At 61.5% G+C, this 21,675-nt stretch overlaps 2 protein-coding genes across 9 annotated transcripts in view; one reads left to right on the top strand and one right to left on the bottom strand.

The window, feature by feature from the left end:
• Positions 1-1,723: 1,723 nt before the first annotated feature.
• Positions 1,724-18,221, top strand: TP53I11 (tumor protein p53 inducible protein 11). Of its 2 annotated transcripts, none has more exons than XM_047877828.1 (9): positions 1,724-1,895; positions 2,420-2,548; positions 11,700-11,773; positions 12,518-12,665; positions 13,278-13,336; positions 13,555-13,603; positions 14,026-14,122; positions 15,098-15,199; positions 15,915-18,221. In XM_047877828.1, exons 4-9 carry the CDS (start codon positions 12,537-12,539, stop codon positions 16,046-16,048), a joined length of 570 nt encoding a protein of 189 aa, XP_047733784.1. In that variant the 5' UTR covers positions 1,724-1,895; positions 2,420-2,548; positions 11,700-11,773; positions 12,518-12,536; the 3' UTR covers positions 16,049-18,221. The 2 variants fall into 2 exon arrangements, with proteins under 2 accessions (XP_047733784.1, XP_047733783.1); XM_047877827.1 differs by having other exon boundaries at positions 1,725-1,895; positions 2,420-2,633.
• The window catches only part of TSPAN18 (tetraspanin 18), a 186,207-nt gene continuing 182,740 nt past the window's right edge, over positions 18,209-21,675 (bottom strand). For all 7 annotated transcript variants that reach the window (XM_047877823.1, XM_047877824.1, XM_047877819.1 and 4 more), the window contains one exon: positions 18,209-21,248. In XM_047877823.1, the coding sequence (XP_047733779.1) occupies positions 21,201-21,248 (48 nt within the window). In that variant the 3' untranslated portion in view covers positions 18,209-21,200. The remainder of the gene's footprint in view (positions 21,249-21,675) is intronic.

Raw genomic sequence — 21,675 nt, 5'->3', positions numbered from 1 at the left:
TGCATGCTGGGAAGACAGAAGAGGCAACAAATGAATTCATCATCCCAGCTTCAGCCAGCTCTGTTAAGGCAGCGAGTTGAGACTGAGTTGTTGGAAAGACGCCTGTCGAGCCTCAAGTCGGGTGGACCTTGGGTCTGTACTTCACCCAACACACTTAGGAACAATCTCGATCTGTAGTTCTGTCCATTCGTTCACTCACTTACCTATTCATTATTGGCCATCACCGGCTGGGTGCAGGGATGGTGGCACCGTGGGCCACAAAGGTGGCTCCGGATCAGAGTCGTTCCCTTGGTAATCAGGACAGCTCACTGTCACTGGGAGCTCTCTATAAACCAGGCCCCGTTCCATTTACTTCCGTGCAAAGGGCACAGCCTCTCCCGCCCATTCCCAGCTCCGGGGAGACAGGTGAGAGTCTGCTTGGCAAACAGTTAGTGCTCAATAAGTGTGTGCTGTTGCTGTTCCACAACAACCCGGGCAGTTCGCGGTATTGGTCACCCCCATTTCGGAGGCGGAGGAAATAAGCCATGTAGAGGTTGAATAACTTGCCAGATGGCTGAGCCAGGGTTCGAACCCGGGCAGGGCACTCCCAGAGCCTGCCTGATTAACCCTTCAGGACCTGGTCCAGAAAGAGCTCAGACCTGGAGTCAAAATGCCCACCTAGCTAGAGACCTGGGGCAAACACCTCTGCCTGCTCTATTTACTTATCTCACGAAATGGAATGTGTCATCAACCTTGCCTTTCTGTCCCCACCCCCACTCCCATCAGATTAAAATGAAGAGATCCAGGCATTTTTCTTAGAAGAAGGCTGCAGGGTGGTGAGATCTGGGGTGGGAGGCACATTACTGGTCACAGGGGGTTGAAATGAGCCAGAAATTGCGGTGGGGGGGAGCGTTGTTTGTAGGAGCCTGGTTCTTTTAAGCTGACAGGCTCCCACAGACCCCAAACCACCCCCATCACCCTCCCTTACCCCCTACAGGATGCGCAGAGATACAAGGTCTGACAACTGTGCCCCCCAGGACGGGTCCAGGAGCCCCAGATAAGATCTTAGTCCTGTGACAGTGCGGCTTACAGCGACATGGCTGAGGCCCGGCTTTAGGATGAAAAAGGTAGAGGTATATGTGGAGGGGTGGGTGTCACTTGGAGAGGGGGTGGGGGGGTCTAGGCTGGAAGCCCAAATCCGAAGTCAATGATCATCATCTGTAAAATAGGCTGTTGTGAGCATCAGCTGAGTTAACGCTTGTAACTCCTTGCGCACACGGTGCCTGGCAGGGAGCGGGCGCTCAGCAGATGGTGACCATTGTTGTCACTGTGTTCCCTACACACTTGGGTATCTACCAGCCAAAGCAGTCCCTTCCATTTTAGACACTGGCCTAGGCCCCAGGGGATACCCCAAGGATATTTAAGACAGCGTGGTCTGCCAACCCGTGGGGGTGTTGATAGTCTCACGAAAGGGGCGCCGGCTTCAGAAACTTGCCAGAAAAGTCTTCCTGGGCGCCGCGGGCCCTCCGCTTTCATTCTCCGGCGCCTTCTCCCGGGGCGTGAGCGCGCCCCCCGCAGGCAGTCCCTAGGAAAGCCTCGGCTGGGAAGCCCCGGAGCCCAGTCGCCCCAACCCCTCTCCCCCTCCCGCCCGGCGGCCACCCTCGGGGGCGAGGCAGCCGGCGCGTGGGAGGGGACGGCGCGCCATTGGCTTGCGCGCGGGACCGAGAGGAGGGACCAGCGCGGGCCGCCAGACTCGGGCAAACCCCGGCCGCGCAGGACGCCGCGCGCAGTCCCGCCCGGCCCTGCCCTGCCCTGCCCTGCCCCGCGCGGGCGGCGCGATGTGAGGCTCCCGAGGGCCCAAGCGTCCCCTGGCTCGCCAGCCCCGCGCAGCGCCGGCGCCAGCATGCGCTAGGAACGTAAGTTCTGTCCCCCGCCGCCGCCTCCGAGCCTCGCACGTTCCCCTCCCGCCGCCGGCCGGTACCTGCGCAGCGCAGCCCAGCCCAGCCCAGCCCAGCCCAGCGGGGCTTCTGCGGCCGCAGGGTCATGGGGGCCCCGGGCGCGCGACCTGGACGCCCCAGGACCTCTCGGACCCGGCAGATTCTGCCGCGACTCCAGGGGTCCCCTCCCGCCCCCCCCCCCCTCCCGAGGCGCAGTCCTCCAGCCCCTTCGGTTCCTTCCCTCTGCCTCGGTTTCCCTGTCTCCCCTGGCTTTCTCCCTCCGCTGTGTCTGCTCCGTTGGACTGTGTATTTCGCCCTTACCTCCCCCCTGTGCTTCGGAGCAAGAGAGAAAGAGCGAAAAGCAGTTTCTGTCTCCCTGAGGTCTGAGTGTTGTCCCCGCGCTCGGTTCTCTGTCCCCTCCCCCCCATCGCCATTGTTCCCCGGTCCGAGGAGTGCGCGGCACAAACTTGCGAGTGCCCCTCCTTCTGTCTTCGCCCCCGCAGGGCCGCTGATCGCGGTGGCGGAGTTCCCGCTGGCGGGTCCTACTGGTTCGGCCGGCCGTGGGGGCGCCCAACAGCCCGGAGCTCCCCGCCTGGGGTCCCCAGCTCTCAGGCCCGGGTCTCCGAAAGTGGGTGAGTGTCTGGAGCCGGAGATAAAGGACACGTTGGAGGAGGAAGGAGCCAGACCGGGAGAGACGCCCGACTCCCGGCCGGGGAGGTAGGTAGGGGGAGGGGGAGGGGGAGGAGGCCGAAACCGAAGCCGCGCCTAAGCCCCAGTGGTTGGGTGGGAGGGTCAGGAAAGCACAGGTGGAGACGTCGCCCCCCCAGTCTCCCCTAAGTCGCGCGCTCAGCAGGAAGGGGGCAGTGTGGGGCCATCGGCCTGGCTCTGCGTGGGCTGGGGCTCCTGCCGCGGACAAAATACTCGCACCCATCCAGGGGGTCTGTCGAGGAACCGCCAGAATCCCGCGCGCATCCCCGGCGCGCCCCGCAGTATCCGGCGCCTGCTTTGCGTCCCCTCGCTCCGCCCTCCCCGCCCCCACCCAGTCCCGGGCTCCCGCCGCCCCCTCGCGGCCCCGGGGGAGCCAGTTTCTCCGCCGCCGGAGCTAGGTGGGCGGGGGCAGGAGCAGGGCGGAGGCCGGGAACCCCGCGCTCCTCCAGAGCCCAGCGCCCATGGCCAAGGCCGAGTCGGCGGTCCCACCACCGCCCCGCGCTTCCTGGTTGATTTCCTTCAGACAAACTTTTCCTGGTGGGACAGTCCTGCGGGGAGGACGCATCAGGGCCGCAGGGATGCCCACCCCAACTGTGCGGCCTCTTGGACCTACACGGCTGGTGGCCTGTGTGGAGAAGGCCACGGCCCTCTGCAGACCCTCTCTTCCTGCCGCCCAAAGAGCGCAGGGACGGAGAGTGGGTTGGGGTGGGGGGCGTTGGTGGAGTGCCAGGAGGGGACACTGTGCCTTCCTTAGCGGAAGCCTCACCCTCAGCCCAGGAGGAGGAAAGGTGTTTCTCGTTGGGCTGTTAGGAAATAAGGCGCTGTGTGTTCTCCAGGTCTCTGTTATCCCATCTGTAAAATGGGCCGTCCGGTCCCTGAGGTCCCCTCTGGCTCCAGTACCCCGGGGATCAGCAGCCCTGGCGTCTTTTTTTCCCGCCCACATGCTGTAGGTTTTATCAATCCTTCCAGATTTGGGGTGGAGGGCTGAGACCCAAAGTCCCTCACCATTGTCTAGCTGTCAACACTTTTGCTGGATCCCTGCCCCCAGGCCCCGCAGTAACTTCTCCAACTCTATACTCAGCCACGGACAACCCTCCAGCCCCTCTGGAGAAAGGCCCTCCCCCTCGCCGGTGTGCCGGGTAGGAGAGCCATGAAATTAGCAGTGACCCCTAGACATACACAGTTCTAGACTCTTCCATGCTTTCACTTACCGAACAAATTGGGGGCCCGACGCCAACGGTGATTTAGTGAACGAAGTGCCACAGTCCCAGGCACTGAGAGGTAGCTGAGAACAAAATGAAGATTCTTTCCCTCACGGAGCTGACACTTAAAGGGTAGAGAAACAATTGATCAAATAAATTAGACGGCGTATTGGGAGGTGAAGGGGGAAAAGTTGAGTGTCAGGGGGTGTCGAGGCGAGGGGTGGGGGTGCTATTTTACATAAAGGTGGTCCAGGAGGCCTCCCTGAGGAGGTGACTTGTGAGTCAAGGCTTTGAACGAGTGAACTGTGGGAATAGCTGGGGTAAATAAAGATCCTGCGGAGATCGGCCTGTGCAAAGGCCCTGAGGCAGGAACGTATCTGCCGTATTTGAGAAACAGTAAGGAGCCAGCGTGACTGGGGTGGAGAGAGGGGGGTGGGGAAGAGATAGGAGGCAAGGCTGGCTGAAAAGGAATGACGCCTGTCCATTTTGCAGAGGAGGGAAGTGATGCTCGGATGGCTCTGAAGTTACCCCAGGACACGTAGCGGTGGCAGCAGGGCAGGGTGCCCGATGTTCTGACTCCCGGCCTATAATATTTTCGCTTCACCCTGCAGCTCAGCTACTCATTGGCCACACTGGTTTGCGTCCCGGCCAGGGTCAGGCCTGGCCAAGAGCTGGAAACATGGAGGGGAGCCACCCAGGCTTAGTAGCTCAAGGGGCTCCATATCCCTGCAATCCGTTGCCAAACCCTCTCCAGGTTCTCCCTGCCCGTCTGTCGTGAGTGCCTCCGGGCCGCATCTGCCTCCGGACCCAGAGGGAGTCCCTGTTCCCTTCCCATTTCCTTCTTTGGACGTCCCTTGTAAACACCCCATTCTGTATCCACATGTAGCCCCTTGAAGGGGACTGTTCTGAAGCTGGTATGGTGAAGGGAGAAACTGAGGCAAAGAAGCTGAGTCTCCTAGTCTCAAAATAACAGCAGCAACATTACTAAGCGCTCACTATGGAACAGGTACTGTTCTGGGTGTTTTTGTGCGCCTCCCCATCAGTGGATGGTAGGTGGCCTTATTACACCCATTTAACAGATGAGGAAACGGAGGCCTAGAGAGGTGGTGTCACTGGCCCAACGCCATGCAGGTACACAAGCCTTTTGAGTCTTAACCCACTCCTTTGACCACTAAGCCAGAGCCCCCAAACCTGGGGGAGATGGGCAGTCCTGGCTGGCCCATCCGCATCCCGGGAAAAGTACAGGGACCCTTCTGCCTGCCTCCCCCGAGCCACCCAGAGGGTGAATCACCTCTCGCTTCTGGAACAGTTGGCATCCCTGCAGGGAAGTTCCTTTTGCCCCTGTTGTCCTCCCCTCGTAGAGGTTTGGAGAGCGGTGGGAGGGGCGGTGGGGTATTGACGTATGTCCACTGCCCCCTCTCAAGAGCTCTGGCCCCATGGCAGCCGGAAGCCAGGCCGTCCCCAGGATCATGGTCCCGTGGGATCCAGAAGCACCAGCTGCCTTTGAGGGCCCTGATGCGGTCGCCAGGCTGTGGGGGAGGCAGGCCCATTCCCGGCTTGAGAAGACAGAAATTCCCCATGTGCTCTGCCCTTTGTGAGTGACGGTAGGGACAGGGAAGACCCTCTCAGCGACTTCTGAGTGATGATGGGTGGCCGGGTGGATGGCCGTCAAGGGCTGAATCCCGCTTGCACCCAGCAGCCCTCTCAGGCCCTGGGGTGAGGCCCAGGGATGCCCCCTCCCTGTCCCCTGCTCTCCCACCCTTTCCGACACTGCGGGGAATGTTTATTACTTTTTTCGTCCCTGACGATTTGCAGATGTTTGTTTATGTTGAAAGTTGGGGCTTTTCCTCTGCAATTCTGGAAATCAGGCACCTTCAAAACAAAGAGAACTCGTGGATAAAATATGCGTGTCCCCAAGAGGCCCCCAGGCAGCGGGAGCTCGGGCCTCGTGTGCCGCTGGAGTGTGGATTTAGAAGCCAAATCATGACTATCACAGCCGGGAGGGCCCCAGAGACCACGCTCCCATTTTTTTTTTTTTTTTTTTTTTGAATGAATTAACCGAATCTCACAGTTGGGCCCTGGTTTTCCCGCGGTGGCACAGTCTTTGGTGACCTCAGCTGTCCTGTCTCCCCGCCAGTGACTCAGGGCTCCGTTGGCAGCTCCCACGTTCCTGGAGGTTCTTGGAAACGGGACGTGGAATCCCTTTCTTGACTCAGGATCTAGGCCTGTCACCGTGGCGGGATTTGCATCATGCTCCCCGCCACCCCCCCACCCCCCCCCCAGTTCTACCTGTCACCCTGCTCCCTTGCATCCGTGCTGAGCCCAGGGGTGACATGGGACACGCGCCAGAGAGACGATACGGCGCTGCCCTCGACTGGCTCACCAGCCACTTGACAGGCGAGGCTGACTGCCTCAGGCCGGCTCGGCCTTTAGAATAACTACACCCTCAAGGGACGCGCTGCCCGGAAGTCGGCTTGGCTTTGTGCCTTAGCCCGAAGGCCCCGAGACCCACGAGGACCACACCTGCACCTTAGCAGTCACTGTGATGATGTCCATAGGACAGCCGGCATTAGCCAAGCCCCCTTTGTGTCCTGGGGCTTCTTAGTTTTGCTGTAACTTTGCCGACAAGCTGGTAAGTCGGGCCTCATGACCCCCATTTCCAGTGCAGGAGAGGTTAATCTGCCCAAAGGCGTAGGGCTAGTAAGGAACATGGGTCCCTTCATCCCCAAGCCTCTCCCGTATGGCCCTTGAGATGTGAGATTCACTCCGCCTGAAGACCCAGGCTGGGGGCTCTGGGTTGGGGGGTCTTTCGACCCCATCTTGGCCAAGGGGCTGGTGGACTGCCCCAGGAAGGGACGATGGGGTGGATGAATGGGCTCCTTGCTGGGGCTCCCTCCTCACCTCCGCTTCTCTCCGAGCAGGGCCTGGAGGCTCCGCCTCTCACTGCCCCCTCCCTTGGCACTGCCCTGTCCCAGCCCCTGTTTCCAGCTATTTTGCACCCGTGTGATAACAGAACAATGGGCCTCCCCGCGGCCCTGCCCCGGTCCCGCCAGAGCCACAGCGCCTTCACCCAGGGGAGGCTGGACCCCAGGAAGGAAGGAAGGAGTTCGGATGCTGGCAACCTGCCAGAGACTTTCAAAGCGAGATGTGAGGAGGAAGATGGCTTACAGCGTAGTTCTTCCTGGAGGTCAGGTTCCCCAGACATCACCACTGGCCCTGCCCACACACCCCAGCTCCTCGCGGGATGTCTATTCGAAGTGCGGTTACCTCGGTTCAAGTTTCAACTCTGCCACTTACCCCGAGACGCTTGAATAAGTCACTTGGTTTCCTCGTCTGTAGAATGGGGGTGACGATACAGCCGTCCTCCTAGGGTTGTCATGGGGATTGCAGAGAATTCCTGGTCTGGAAGTCCTCGTCCCCTGCCTCCAGCCCTGGGGTGGGTGCTCTCCGGGGCCGTGCCTACCAGATGGGGGAGGGACAGGTGTACTGTCTCTTTAGCAGAGGGTCTTGTTCGAAAAGGAAGTGGTTCTTGGCTCTGAGACTCAGCAGCAACTGCCCCGAATCAGCTGGTGGGTGTTCTGGGCCCCAGGCGCCCTTCCTCTCCTCTCCCCTCCCCCTGCCGGTCAGGTTTCTAAGCCAGCCCTCATGGGCACAGTCTCCACGCCAGGGACAGCTCTGCAGTCCGGCCGTTTCTATGGAAACGAGGCAGGCTTCTTGGGGAGGCCGTAGGGGGGTTGGGAGAGGTCCTTTAGGACCAGCACGGGAGTGACGCCCCAGGCCCGTCTGACCTGCCGCCAGGGCAGGGCCTTGGCAACCGCCCCATAAGCAATGTCATTAATTGCTGTCCTGTATGGAGCTCACAGCAGGTGCCAGGCCCCTTGAGTGCCTGTGCTCAGCGTCTCCTCACAACCCTGTGAGCTCAGAAGTAGCAGTGTGGTTTCACCAAGGACGAGATGAAAGCTCAGAGGGGTTGGGAAAGTTTCCTGAGGTCACAGACAAGTAAGAGAAAGAGTTGAGGCTTGAGCCCAAGTTGGCCTAATCGTGCAGTATATTCCCCACCCCCCTTCCCATTCTCCCCTGGCACTTGGTACCCCTGACAGACCTCTCCCTTCCCGGCCTCCGTGTAGTCATGACCTCTCTGTCTTACTGCCACTGGGAGCTCTTAGGGATGTTCTTCCTGGCCTCAAGACGTCCCCGCACTTGATGCGTGGGGGGGTGTGTGTTCTGCAGGGAGTCAGAGCTTGGCCAGCAGTGGGGGGCTCTCAAACCCTTCCCCAGCTCACTACTCGGTCGCAAATATTTGCCGAGCCCCTCCCATGCCAGGAAGTGTCCCAAGCCCCGCGAGCCAGACCTACAGAAAGCCCCGGCCCGCGGCGCTGGCCGTCTAGCGGTGGCTGCAGCTTTCGTGGAGGTGGCTGTCGTGACCTCTTCCCGCCTGCTCTCCCCGCCTGTCCTGACCCCCGCCGCTTCCCGGGCACCCCATGGGCCGGGCCCTTCCCCGAGACATCGGCACCCACTCTCCTGTGTCCTCAGCACCCTGGACCCGCTTGTCCGAGACCACCAGCCAGGAGGAGGTGTCAATTTCAAACCCAGCCCTGCCTGACCGCGAAACCCCTTTCCTGTACTCCTGCCACCAGCTCCTGGGTGGCCCGAGGCAGACCCTGCCGTCTCTGGGCCTCAGCTTTCTGCCCTGTCCAGTGTGTGTTTGGAACAGAGCCCCCGCTTGGGCCCTGCCACGTCTAACATAGCGTGATCTTGGGTGTTCTGGGTGGGGTTCGGGAGGCCTGCTTCCCACAGCCCAACTGTCACTCCTGTGCCGATGAAGGGCCTGCCCGTGTGCCGAGGCCTAGTGGGAAGATGCTTGGACGAGATAACAACCCTGCCTTCAGATCACCGGGTCTCCGGGAGCCCAGGCGCCCATGACGTGACTAGGCCTATGGGCTGGAAGTGGCCAGGGGCCACCCACACTGAGACCCACGGAAGTCGGAAGGGGCTGTGTCCCAGAAAGCTGCCCGGAGGGAGGGGCCGTGCGGCTTTAAAGAACCAAGAGTGTCGGGGTGGGGGGACCGAGAGCAGGGAGGACCCTCCCGGGGGCAGTGGTTCAGAAATGGGAACCACTGTTCAGAAGGACAGCGACTTGCTGGCTTTATTGGGAACTGAGGTCAGAGAGGCCAGCCAGGGGCAGAACGTAGAGGGTCCTGAACTCAGGCTCTAGGGGACTGCAGGCTGCAATGTCCCTGCACCTGTTCCTTGCTTGGCTGGTTGTCCTCCACGCTGCCCCTTCCCTCAGCCTCCCTCGGGCAGCTGGCCTCACCTGGGGGAAGCCCTGGGGGCCCTTCGAAGGCAGCTGGCCCTGGGAAGGAAGCAACCGCCCTATGGGGCAGGCTTTTTCCATTGTGCACGGCTGAATGGCTGAGGGAAGAGAGCGAAGTGTGAGTGTGGGCGGGCAGGGCACTTTGCCCCAGGCACCCAGGGACTCAGAGGGGTCTGAGTTCCCTCGCCCTATCCTCCAGCGCATGCACCGAGCCAGTGTTCTCATGGCCCCCATTTCCCAGGGGCAGAAACTGAGGCTGGGAGAGCTGCAGTGAGCCAGCTGCCCCAAGCCCTACAGCAGGTAAGAGGGCAGAATCGGGATTCGAACGCACATCTGGTTCAGACGCGATGCAGGGGGTACGGCAAAGGAAGGTGCCTTCTGTCCTCACTTAGGTTAAAATGAGACCAGGCTGGGGGCGCCTGGGTGGCTCGGTCGGTTAAGCCTCCGACTCTTGATTTTGGCTCAGGTCACGGTCTCACGGTTCGTGGGATCGAGCCCCATGTCGGGCACCATGCTGACCACACGGAGCATGCTTGGGATTTTCTCTCTCTCCCTCTCGCTCTGCCTCTCTCTCTTTTTCTTCCTCTGTCTGTCTCAAAATAAATAAAATCAACATTTAAAAAAAAAGTGAGGCCAGGCTGAAAAACACCTGGAGTGGGAAGGGAAGCAAGTTCAAGGGCAGATCTGAGGGGGCCGTGTACGTGGCTTGCCTTGGGGGGTAGGGCCTGTGGAGGGGCTGGCGGGTGTATGGGAGTGATACAGCCCCCCACCTGCCCTCCCCAGGCTGGGCCCTGTGCTGTGGGTGAAGAAGGAACAGAACTTAGTGCTCAGAGGAGTTAGCTGCGCAGAGGCAGGTGCAGGGGATTCTTCTCCCTGGAGATTTCCCTGTCCCTGGGAGGCCCTAGGGCCCTTTGTTGGTGATGAGCTCCTTGCTGGGGGCTGGGCTGGGGGGAGGCCACAGCGGGTCCCACCAGCCCGGGTACCTGATGGCGGTGCCTGTGGATAAAGCCGGCCCCCCCCCAAGAGCGGTGCTGATGTCAAATGAAGCCCGGGACACCGTAGTCCCCTTTCTGTACCCAGTCCCTGCGGGCTGGCCCTGCCACGCTCCACGGCCCCTGCCTCGCAGGTTCAGGCCTGCCGCGCGGAGGGGAGCGTCGTGCACGCGTTGGTGGCGAGGGGTCACCGGGCGGAGGAAGGCAGCTGTCGCTCTGAGCTGGGGTCATTGATGCAGCCCAGGCCTGGTGGGCTTGGCCCGAGGGCCGGCCTTAATGCCGCGGGACTGAGGTCCGTTCATAATTGTCAGACTCTGCGAACGGCCCGGCGGTCCTTCAGCGAATGGCTGGCTTGCCAAGCCGGCACGTCTGTCCCGTGGAATATTACTCTGCCATAAAGAGGAGAAGACCGTTGACTGGCCCAGCAGCTTGGATGGACCTCAAAGGCATCTCATTCGTTATGCTGAATGAAAGTGGCCGGTCTCAAATGGTTCTAGTCTTTATGATTCTACGTATATAACACACTGGGAAAAAGACGAACAGAGCCGGGGTGACGGCCAACAACAGATCCGTGGCGGCCAGGGGCTAGGGGTGACATGACACGGGCGGGGCCTCCCCCCCGTGCTTCCTGGGCCGAGGACGGGTGAGGGGGGGGCGAGCCCCGGCTGCCACCAGCAGCGGCTGGCCGGCCCTTGCAGGCTGTCTCGAGCGGGTCCACCTGGCAGCGGGAGGGACACCGGGCTGATTGTAGCCTCTGGGGTCACGAGAAGTGGTGGCCAGCGTTGAGGTGTGGGGACAGCGCCCGGGCCCTGAGGAGCAGTGTGGCTAAACCCTGCTTTCTCGGGCGGGGCTGGTCACCTCCCCGCCAGAGGGCCTTCTTGGTCACCAGCGGCCACCTCCGCGCCCCTCCCCTGCCCCAGGGTGAGTGTGGAGGGAGGGGACGGCATAGCAAGGCAAGGCGGGGGGGGGGGGGGGGGGGGGGGTGTTGGGCGGGCCCTTGGCCTTGAATGTCACTCACCGGAGGCCATCGGTACCAACTTGTGTGGTTAGCTCCAAACTTGAGATACTCTGCCATTTCCCTCCTTAACCCGAGTCGAAAGCCACGATATCCACGCGCCCCACACTTGGATTCCATTCTGATGTTGCTTTGTCCGGGTGCTTTATTTTAGGACGCTGAGGGCGGCTCTGCCTCTGGCCGCCCCGACCAGGGCCGGGAGGGGGAGACTTGGCTGGTCCCCCACACACACCCCTCCGCTGGCAGCCAGACTGGGACCCAGGTCCGAGGCCTGGTCAGGGAGGTCCAGCAAGCCCAGCAGAGGGGCCGGCAACATCTGTGAGAGCAGTTTTGCGGCCTTGCCAGAGGGCAGCTGTGGGCTGGAATAAGGTGGGGTGGGGTGGGGTGCTGGAGCCACTCAGCCGGTCTCTGTTGAACTTTGCTGACCTTGAGCTCCTCATCTGTAGAATGGGCGTAAGCAGCCCCCATTGCACCCTGGCGGTTCCCAGCCCAGTGCCAGCCTTCGGAGGCCTGTGCCTCACCGGGGTCTACACTTCTATCTCCTTTGCATAGCTGTGGTGCTGATTGAACCGGAGGACCGGCGGCCAAGTCATCTCCGTGTCTCCCGGACCGGCGCCTGGTAGACGGTAGGCGCTCAAGACCTGGCGGGGGGCGGGGGGGCCGTGGAGGATGGCGAGCAGACACGGGGAGGGGAAGAGGCTGGCAGTGCGTGCCCCTGGCAGGGAGGGGCACGGGCTTCCACCAGCAATCCCGGCCGTCCTTCCCCTGGCTCCGCTGGGTCCCGGGGTCACCCCGCTCCCCTTCTCTCAGCCCTGGCGGCTTGAAGGAGGTCGTGTGGGAGACAGGGAGGGAGTCTGGCTAAGGCGGAGGGGTTGTCTGGGCCACAGTTCCGTGGGGGACCTGGACCCCAGGACTCGGGCAGATCACCCCTCGTCTGGCAAGACTGACCCGGCCTCCCGATGGCCCCCACCTCCCGGATGTGGTCTCATCTGGGCCCGAACGCCTTTCCTGGGCGCACACGCTCTGAAAGGCTCCGTCCGGCCTGGTGACCTGGGGTGTACCGTGTGCCTTTAGGCCCGATAGGCTCACAGAGCGGGAAGGGCTTTAGGAACATCCTCCCCCACCCATTTAATAGACGAGGAAGCCGAGGCCAGGAAAGGGAGACACTTGCCCCTTTCCTCACGCAGCCGGGTAGTTAGGGAGCCGACTACCAAGCCTGGGCCCTCAGATTTCTTGTCGGTGCTCCCCCTGCTGCCCCACGCTGACGGGGAGGCCTGGCCAGGCCCCGAGGTCCGAACTGGGTGCCCCTGACGTCTGGGGGCCGGGCGGGACCTGTGGCTGAGGCTGGTGTCTCCCCTCGGCCTCCGTAGACCGCGGCTCCAGGACGAGATGGCGGCCAAGCAGCCCCCGCCTCTCATGAAGAAGCACAGCCAGACGGACCTCGTGAGCCGCCTCAAGACCCGCAAGATCCTCGGCGTGGGCGGGGAGGACGACGACGGGGAGGTGCACCGCTCCAAGGTGGGCCGGGCGGGGGGGGGGGGGGGGGGGGGGGCCTTCAGCTGGCCACACCCGGGGAGGCGGGTCCGGCCTGCCATCTGGGAGAAGAGTAGCTGTGGCTGCAGGAGCCCCAGGACTTAGCTCATTTTCTCTAGGAACGTAACGGAGATGTCCGGGGAATCGTAACAAAAACGAAGACAGATCGCTAGAATGAATTTCGCGCTTATTATGTGCCAGCTACTGCAACAATCGCTTTATAAGCATTATTTAATCTCACTAAAGTGCTGGGGGATGGTTATTAATCCATTTGATAGGGGAGGAAACTGAGGCCCAGAGAGGGCCAGGACTTGCCCGAGGCCGTTACCAGTAAGTGGCAGAGCCACGCTTCAAGCCCGTGTCTAGCGGACCCCTGAGCTTTTGTTCTCACCCACCGTATTTTCAGCTTCCTGTGTAAGCCCCGGTGTCAAGGAGAGGCGGGGGGGGGGTGGGGTGGGGTGGCTTCAGTGTGACCTTCCCAGCCTGGGTGACCTTCTGGCTGAGCAGAAGTACCCCGGTGGGTGCCCGGACACGCCAGGGGGCTCCGGGAGGGGAGTGAGTGGGCTGGGCATGGCCCTGACCCCTGTTTGTCCACAGATCAGCCAGGTCTTGGGCAATGAAATCAAGTTTGCTGTTCGGGAGCCTCTGGGGCTGAGGTGAGCACTTGAGCGTGAGCTTGGGCCGGGGGCAGGGTTATGGGGAAGGGCCGCGCCAGACCCTGCCGCATCAGCTCTGCCCCGGTGCCCTCGTGCCTGTGGTTCCATCCCGTCTCGTTCCCTCCCCCTAACGCCAGCCATCCCGGACATCTTGGCTGGAGAGGGGAGGGTCCCCTGGGGCCTGGGCGTCTCTGACCCGTCTCTCCACGTGTCCCCAGGGTCTGGCAGTTTGCTTCTGCTGTGCTCTTCTCCGGCATTGCCATCATGGTGAGCCCCCCCGCCCCCCGCCGCCCCCAGCCCTGGGTCCGGCTCCCTGTGTCCTGCCTCTGAACCTCCGCTGGGGGTTCCTCCTCTACCCTGGGGGCCCCGCTGCCTCTACCCACATGGTCATCATGCTGAAGGCCCTCTAGCTCCCTCCACAGTCCCAGCTCCCGACACTCATTCCCACCTGTACCCGGCCTGCTGTGGCACATCCTAGATCCCATGGTCCGCATTCCTGACTCATTGCCCCTAGAAACCCAGAGCCTTCTGTCCTGGCACGGAAGGCCTGGGGCCAATCAAGGTTCTGACAGTCGACTGCCCCAGGGATCTCAGCCCTGCTTCTGGGGGGAAGGAGGGACATGTCCAGAGGATGTTGCAACAGCGACCCCCACCAACTTTGCCCATGAACTTCCCACCAATGTCCACAGGCCCTCGCCTTCCCTGACCAGCTCTATGATGCGGTCTTTGATGGAGCCCAGGTGACCAGCAAGACCCCCATCCGCCTCTATGGCGGTGCCCTCCTCAGTGAGTATTGCTAGGGCAGACTCCGAGGGACGTGATGGGCAGCCGGGGACTAACGGGGACTGAGAGGAGCACGGGGAAGCCTTTCTTTGTGCCTGGGCGCCCCCTCTAAGCACCTGCTGTCCCTCCCTTCAGCTGAGTCTGTCTCTGCTGGGTGTGTGCTGCCATCTCGTGGCCACTGCTGGAATGCACCCAGTGGACTCGGCAAACACCGAATACTTACTGTGTGTAGCTCCCCCCACCTGGTCATCCAGGTACAGAGGTGAATGAGGCTCGGGCCCTGCCCTCCAGATCCTCACGGCCTAGCGCGGGAGACCAAATCGACACGGGTCTGCAAAACCCCTCCCACCCTCGGGCCTCTCCTTAGAACCATTCTGTTTCCGAATTTGTCACACCCCGTGCCTGGCCGGAAGCTGAGTTAACAGCCTTTAAAGCCTAGCACAGGTAGCGTCCCTCCTCTTCTCTAAAACATCCCGCGGTCCCTTTTACCTGCAGAATAGAGGCCCAACCCCTCCACCTGGCATTCGGGGTGGTCTGTAGGGTGGATCCAGCCTACCTTCCCAGACCCGCCTCCCCCATATCCCACCGTGGGCCCTGGGCTCCGGCCGCATCTCGCGATGCCCAGTCCCCCGTTTCAGAAAGCCTCCGTGCCTTTGCACATGCAGTTTCCCCCAACCTTGTGCTGATTGCACTTGTACTCATCCTTCAAGGGTCTGCACCAGTGCCAGGGGGCAGGGGCAGGGGCTGGTGGAGATCGGGGTGGCTTCAAGGACATCACCCATGCAGTGGGAGAGCTAGGGTTATGGGGTTCGGTGGGATGGCGGATGGCTTTAATTTGGGGAGTGTGAATGGGGGTGGGGAAAGTGGAAGTCTGGGTTCCTGGCAAATCTGCCCGGTGGAGGAGGAACGGGCCCCTGCCCCAAGGGGCTAGGGCTCAAGACGCCCTCCCCAGTCTGCTCTTTGTCCCCCCTGCCCCAGGCATCTCCCTGATCATGTGGAATGCTCTCTACACGGCTGAGAAAGTGATCATCCGATGGACTCTGCTCACCGAAGCCTGTTACTTTGGGGTCCAGTTCTTGGGTGAGTCTTGAGGTGGGCAGTGAGACAGGGAGGCTGACGGGGTGGGATGGGAGGTGTGGGCAGGGTGGCGTGGCCCCTGGCTTTCCAGCTCTTGCTGCCTGGTTTCCAGGAAGTGACGAAATCCATCCGAGGGGGAGGGGCTCACGTGGCCGTGTCTACCTGTGTGTCTGTGCCCCTGTGCTCACCTACCCACACACACCTGTACCTTCTTGAATACACACACACACACACACACAGAGCCACAGCCTCCCCCGTGTACGTGCACCTGCCGCCTCCCATAACCCATCGCTCACTTGTGTACCCAGAGCAGGTGTGATGGCATGCTCGCCCTTGCCCCAGTACCTGCCACGTGGGGGACATCACAACAGACATGTCCGTGAGGGCCAGCAGCTGGCAGGACCCCCCCAGCTCAGCATGCCATCTTTTTCCTTCTTTAAGTTTATGTATTTATTCTGAGAGCGAGCGTGGGAGGGGCAGAGAAAGAGAGAGAGAGAGAGAGAGAGAGAGAGAATCCCAAGCAGGCTCTGCACCGGCAGCACAGAGCCCAGTTCGGGGATCGAACTCCCGAACGGTGAGATCATGACCTGAGCCGAAACCAAGGGTTGGCCACTTAACTGACTGAGCCGCCCGGGCGCCCGTCAGTATGTCGCCCCGGGCTGAGGGTGAGGCACACCCCTCCGCTGACGTCTGTCCCTTCCCGGTCTTTCTCCCACAGTGATCAGTGCCACGCTCGCGGAGACCGGCCTCGCGTCCCTGGGGATTCTGCTGCTCTTGGCCAGCCGCCTCCTTTTTGTCGTCATCAGCATTTACTACTATTACCAAGTGGGCCGAAAACCCAAGAAAGTCTAGCCACTCGCTGGGCCAGGGGCCCCTGTGTGGCGGGGAGGCCCCGGGGCCTCAGTTTCCCTCTGGCTGCTGGAAGGCAGGAAGGAGCCTGCCCTGTGCCGGGCCTGCCCCCAGGCAGGCGGGGCTGACCGCCTTCCTTTCCTCCCGGGCACCCCCAAATGCTGTGATCTCCTGGGCTTTCAGGTTTGGGGAGGGACGGGGCCTCTTGAACCTCTGGCCCTCGCCCCACACAGGAACGCCTCCTCTTCGTGGGTCTCTTGGCCTCCGGATCCCCTGGACAGACACTCACTGGAGAGCTTGAGTCGTGGGGTTTTGGCCTGAGATGGGGCTCTCGCCCCTTCTGCCGGGAGGCCCTTCTCTGGTTTGAGACAGGCTGAGCACTGTCCCCCGGTCCTCCCTACACCCCCGGCCACTCTAGTGCCCATGTGGCTGACCGTGGCTTCCGTGTATGCCTGGAAAAATCCAAGAATTTGACCCCGTGCCCCTATCCCTCCCCACCCATGGGAGCTGCCCCCTGCCCCCTCACCGCACACGCCTGCCCTTCCCACAGCCCAGCTGCGGGCGGACCCGCAGGGGTGGTGGTCTCTGAGCCGGTGCCTCCCTTTCAGCCTCCCTCTGCAGTGGGCCACCTGTCGCCAGAGCCCGGTCCCCAGCCCCAAGCCCGGCCACCACAGGCTCTCCTAGGGCCTTACTCTAGGCTGCCGTGCCTCCACCCGGCTCCCGGACGCCCCTAGGGGTCCCCTTCCCCCAACTGGCCTGGGTCCAGCCTCACCCCCAGGCCGGCCCCGACAGTGGACGCAGAGAGAGGTGGAACCCCCGTGATGGGGTTTGGAGGTGAAGAAGAGAGAGACGCAGTGGCGTTTCCTCGTCCCTCCGGTCTGCCCGGTTCAGTCCCCTCGCGCACCCTCGCCCTCTCCCCGGGGTGCTGCCCCCGAGACCCGGCGGGGTGGGACTGGGTGCCCTTCAAACTCAGCAGGGGAAATAAATAGAAATATTTCAGCAGGCCACTCCTCTAATGTCGTCCCCACCCCAAGTGCCCTGGAGGAGGCTAACACGCGGTTCCCTCAGAGCTGAGGACACCCTCCCTGCCCCTGCTCGTGTGCCCCCCTTTAGCCCTCACTCCCAGTGCTCTCCTTCCCTCTAGGCCGCAAATGTGCACAGAAGTGGTGGCCCTCACGGTGTGGGGACAGGGGTAGAGAAAGGCAGCCCAGGCCCCAGACGTGTTTCTCGTCTTGGGATAGTGTTGGGTAGGGCGGGGGGCGGGGGGGCAGGTGCAGCCCAGCTCTGGCTGCTTCCAAGTGAACCTCTGCCTGGGCCCCCTGCCCTGCCCACACCGGGCCCGGCTGTCCCCGAAGCCCAGCTGTAACTACTGTTCCACGCGGAGGGGAGGGGCCTGGCGGGTTGGACGCCCACCGCCACCTTGGGGAGTCAAGTGGATGGCCAGTGGGCAGTGCCCTCAGTGCCCTGGGGCCCCGTCACGTCCTGTATCTGACCCAGGACTTTTAAGACCGGGCTGATCCTCTGGAGGGTGATGGGTGGTTTGTCCTAGTCACCGGTGGGCGTGGTGGATCAGTGCTCCCCCCCCCACCCCCCACCCCCCCCCCCCCCCACCCAGGGGGCACGGGGGAATAGAAAGCATGGGCTTTGCAGCCTGGGTGAGGCACCTGCCGGGCTGGCCAAGCTGCCTCAGCCTCAGCCGGGGTGGGGGTGGGGCGAGCGGGAGGGCAGCCTGGCCTTGTCCCTTGGGTGGTAATGAGGGCCTGCTGGGATGGTGCTGCCGTGAAATTCTGTGCTGCTTGGACATCGGAGCTGGGCCCAGAGGGACCTAGCAGAGCCCGGCAGACCTGGTCCGGGGATGTGGCGGGGGGATTAAGGCAAGGAGCCGTCGCTGGGAGGGAGGCAGTGACAAACAGGGAGGGGGACCCACGCATCTCCTGAAGAAGGCCCAGTGTCGGCCCGGCTCCCCATCCTAAAGGTTTGGGAAGACACCCCCCGCCCCCGCTCCACCCACCACCCTTTACCTTTGCCCCTGGAGCCCCGCGCCCTCCGTGCCTCAGCTCCCCCCTTCTGCCCCACCCCCACCCAAGCAAGACCACCTTCATCACAGCCACTATTTATTCTTCGTTCCTTTTTCTTTTTGTAAGAAACAGTCACAAAAACCAGTGCAAAACCATCAGTGTGGGCGTCCTGTTTTATATTACAAAAACTCCTCTTGATATAGAATATAAAAGGGGGGGGTTCACAGGAAATAAACATGATAAATTAGCTCTGCTATCTACTGGAAGGAACATTTACAGGTTTCAAAATAGACTTTCGACACGGGACCCATGGGGAAAGGGAAGAGGGGGCTTCTGGGAGATGGGGGTGCCGGGGCCTCAGCTGGTTCGGGGTATCCTGGCCGGGTCCCTTAGGTGTGGAAAGGAGGGACGAGAGCTTCGTAACCCCTCAGATGGGTTCCCTTTTCTAAGAGGCGGCAGCTTCGGAGCCGGAAGGTGGCTTTCAGTCTGGGGTGTGTGTGACCAACAGGGTAGGGTTGTTTATCGGCCGTACGTGGACCAGCCCAGTTAGACCTCAGTGCCTGGGAAAGGCTCGGTCGAGCCAGACTGGCATGGACCTTGCCTTTTCATGCTTCAGAATGGCTGCAGGCAGCCTTGCAAATAGCGACCAGCCTGGGTCAATGCTACGGACTGCCTGCTTTCTCTTTCCGGCCCCAGTGTGGGCAGTAGACAGATAAGGGGCTCCTTGGCCCCCTTCTGGAAAGCCGTTAGGGATGAGTCTCATATGCACCCTTGAACCTGCCTCAGCCAGATATTCCTCCAGGACCCACCCTTCCTCCCCCTGAGGGGATGGACTAGACAGGAGGAGGGGGGTGAGTGCCATATAGATGCCAGGCCCTCCTTACCTTGAAGGCCCCGGATTCTCCTGGGTGCTGCGGACCAGATGGGGCCCGGAAGTCTGGGATGCCCCTGGCCCAGAGCCACACAGTTGCCCAGTCAGACCCCGAGTCCCGCCCACCAGCTCTTTTTGTCAACCTTAGACAGGCCATTTGCCTCTGCTGGAGCCAAGCACGTGGGTGGGCGGGGCTGGAGAGGGGCATGCCCAAGGCCCCTCTCGGGCTCGGCTGGGGTTCCAGCTGCAGGGTCCCGGGGACGTCCATCGCTAGGGAGCCCACGGCATCATGTGTGGAATTGCCAGGACAGGCTGCTACAGGGACTCTATGGCAAGCCCCAGCTTGGAGACCACGAGGGGGACCTGGGACTAGAGGGGACAGCAGGAGGGTGGGAGGGGGAAGGGGAGAGACAAGAGGAGGGTCAAAGCCAATCTTTACAGCAGGCACAGAACTGGGGCTGCATCTCTGAAGGGGGCAGGTGGCAGAGCAGAGAAGCACAGGGCTCCAGGCCACAGCTGTGTCTCTCCCACTGGCTGGAAAGCTGGAAGGGAGGCTGGAAGCTGACGCAGGGCCTGGGAGTCAGAACAGGCCCTTCCCAGACCCTGAAGAGGGACGTGGAGAGGAGGTCAGGCGCCACGCCGCCCCTCCCCTTGCCAAGTCCGCGGCAGACATCACTAATCAAGCGTAAGTTGTCGGGCAGACACCAATTAGGATTACGCTGTCCTTTCCCTCGGACCCCAGGCCAAACTTCAGATCCTCTGACCAGCCTCCATCGGTCACTCCTGATTCGCTGGGGTCGAGGGATCTTGTAATACGGTCGCCGACACCGGTCTAGGATGTAAGGCCTGTATGTGAGGAACTGATCGGTGGGCGCTGTGTAGGCGTGAGTCTAGGGGACAACCTCTCCCTGCCCAAGCCTGGAAGAAACACACAGAAATGTGCTACGGGCAGTGAAGGGACAGGAAAGCATGTCACAGCTGGAACGAGATGTCTTGGAGCTCTGTAGCCTGCAGAAAACGCGTCTGGGGGAAGACGATGTGTGGCCTTAACACTTTGGGAAGGAGAAAGAGAACGTGGGATGCCATGGATGCAACCAAAGAGAAACAGAGAACCCTAACGTGCAGTGAGCTGATGCTAAAAAGGCAGAGCAGTCCAAAGGCAGAAGGCTGTCTTGGGAGGTAGTAAGCTCCCCGTCCTTGGAGGTATGCAAGAAGACGGTGGCAAAGTCTTGGCAGAGAGCTTGTGGAAGACGTCCAAGCCTCAGTTCTGGTGGGGAGAGGAGAACCAGATGATCCTGGGGGTTCCTTCCAGCCGGGGAACCACAGAGTTGGTGAACAGGGAAGGGGTTAGGCTTGTGGGCAGAGGTGGGCAGTGTGGCAAAGGGACGGTAGTGTGTGTGTGTGTGTGTGTGTGTGTGTGTGTGTGTGTCCCTGCAGGCTTAGAAAGAAGTATGGGGGGTGGGGTGGGAGGAGAGCAGGGGCAATAGGCCGTAATTTTCTCAGCTGTGGGCCTGGGAAGTTCCTGACCAGCCTGCTCTCTCTCTCGGGAAACCAGGACGCTGAGACTGACAGAGCCCTGGAAGCGGTGAGAGGCAGCCTAGGGACGAGTGGGTTCCAGTTCACAATTGTCACGCACGTGCTGTGTGACTGTGAATGACAAACTGCCCCTCTCTGGGCTTTCCGGATTATTTGATCCAACAGATGGGGGAAGCGAGGACCCTGGCAGCTAGGCCATTTTCAGATCCAGCGTCTGTAGCCCACTCTTGACCCCAGCCCGAGGCAGGGGCAACTCCATCCTCAGAAGACCAGGGCTTCAGTGTAGGTTCCAAGTCCTCGGGGACACGGTGCCCGAGTCTCCCAGGGGGCCCCTGGGCTTTGTCGATCCGAGGGTTGCTTTTGCCTCCTTGTTGCCTCGATCCTCCCGTCCTTGGCACCTGGAGCTGAGGAGAAGGCCCAGGCCCGGGGCTGCTAGGGGCTGGCGGGGCTGAGGAGGGAACCTGGGCTTGGGGTTCCTTTGGTCTCTAGTCCAGAGTGCTCCCTGGGTTCAAGCGCGGGGGCCCTCGCAGAGAGCCCGGAGTCCAGGTGGGGTACGTCAGTCCATTTTCTTGTCTTCATTTTGTTTTGTTAAAAAAACAGCTGTTTTCCTCTGCCCCTTCCTCTGGCCACTCAGGATGGCTTCACCTCCTCCCCTGGGGGCAAGAGGGCAAGGGGTGTTGGGTGCCGGGCAGTGGTGGCGGGGGAGGCTTCAGGCTCCAGGTCACGCCCTCTACTGGATGCCCCGGAAGAGACACATGGCAAAGATCATGGCGAAAAGCTGCAGAGGAAGTCGAAGTTGGCTTGTCAGGCTGGCCTCCCAGCCCTGCGCTGGGCTGTCCCACCCCGACGGGAAGCAGCCATCGGCCGCGGGACAGGAAGGGGGCCCACCCATCACTCAGCACCCTCCCGCAGTAGGGGTTCCTGACACTCCTTGGGGGCAAGCCCTCCACATGGTCCCCTTTGTGCAGTGTAGTCACGGAAAGAAGGGAGCTTTGGACATGGGTTCAAATCCAGCTCCCCTATTTGCCAGCAGCAACCTTGGGCCAAACATGTCCCTTCTCTGGCCTGAGCATGTACTGGACACTGGCCTTACCATGTGCCGGGCACATTTCCAAGTGCTTTCCCAAACACCTTTTACAGAGCAGGAGGCAAGACACAGAGAGGTCATGCGACTCACCTAAGCTCACACAGCTGCAAGTGACGGA

This window comes from Prionailurus viverrinus, chromosome D1 (genome assembly GCF_022837055.1).
Source record: "Prionailurus viverrinus isolate Anna chromosome D1, UM_Priviv_1.0, whole genome shotgun sequence".
In the NCBI taxonomy this organism is placed as follows: domain Eukaryota; kingdom Metazoa; phylum Chordata; class Mammalia; order Carnivora; family Felidae; genus Prionailurus; species Prionailurus viverrinus.
Note: the sequence above shows the minus strand (reverse complement) of the source record. Positions and strands in the feature narration are given on the sequence as shown.

Excerpts from the sequence above, each read along its gene's own strand:
- TP53I11 (XM_047877828.1), top strand. The coding sequence starts at position 12,537 with ATGGCGGCCAAGCAGCCCCCGCCTCTCATGAAGAAGCACAGCCAGACG. Across the intron at positions 13,604-14,025 it reads TCTCCGGCATTGCCATCATG|GCCCTCGCCTTCCCTGACCA; the intron begins GTGAGCCCCCCC and ends CAATGTCCACAG. Across the intron at positions 15,200-15,914 it reads CTTTGGGGTCCAGTTCTTGG|TGATCAGTGCCACGCTCGCG; the intron begins GTGAGTCTTGAG and ends TTTCTCCCACAG.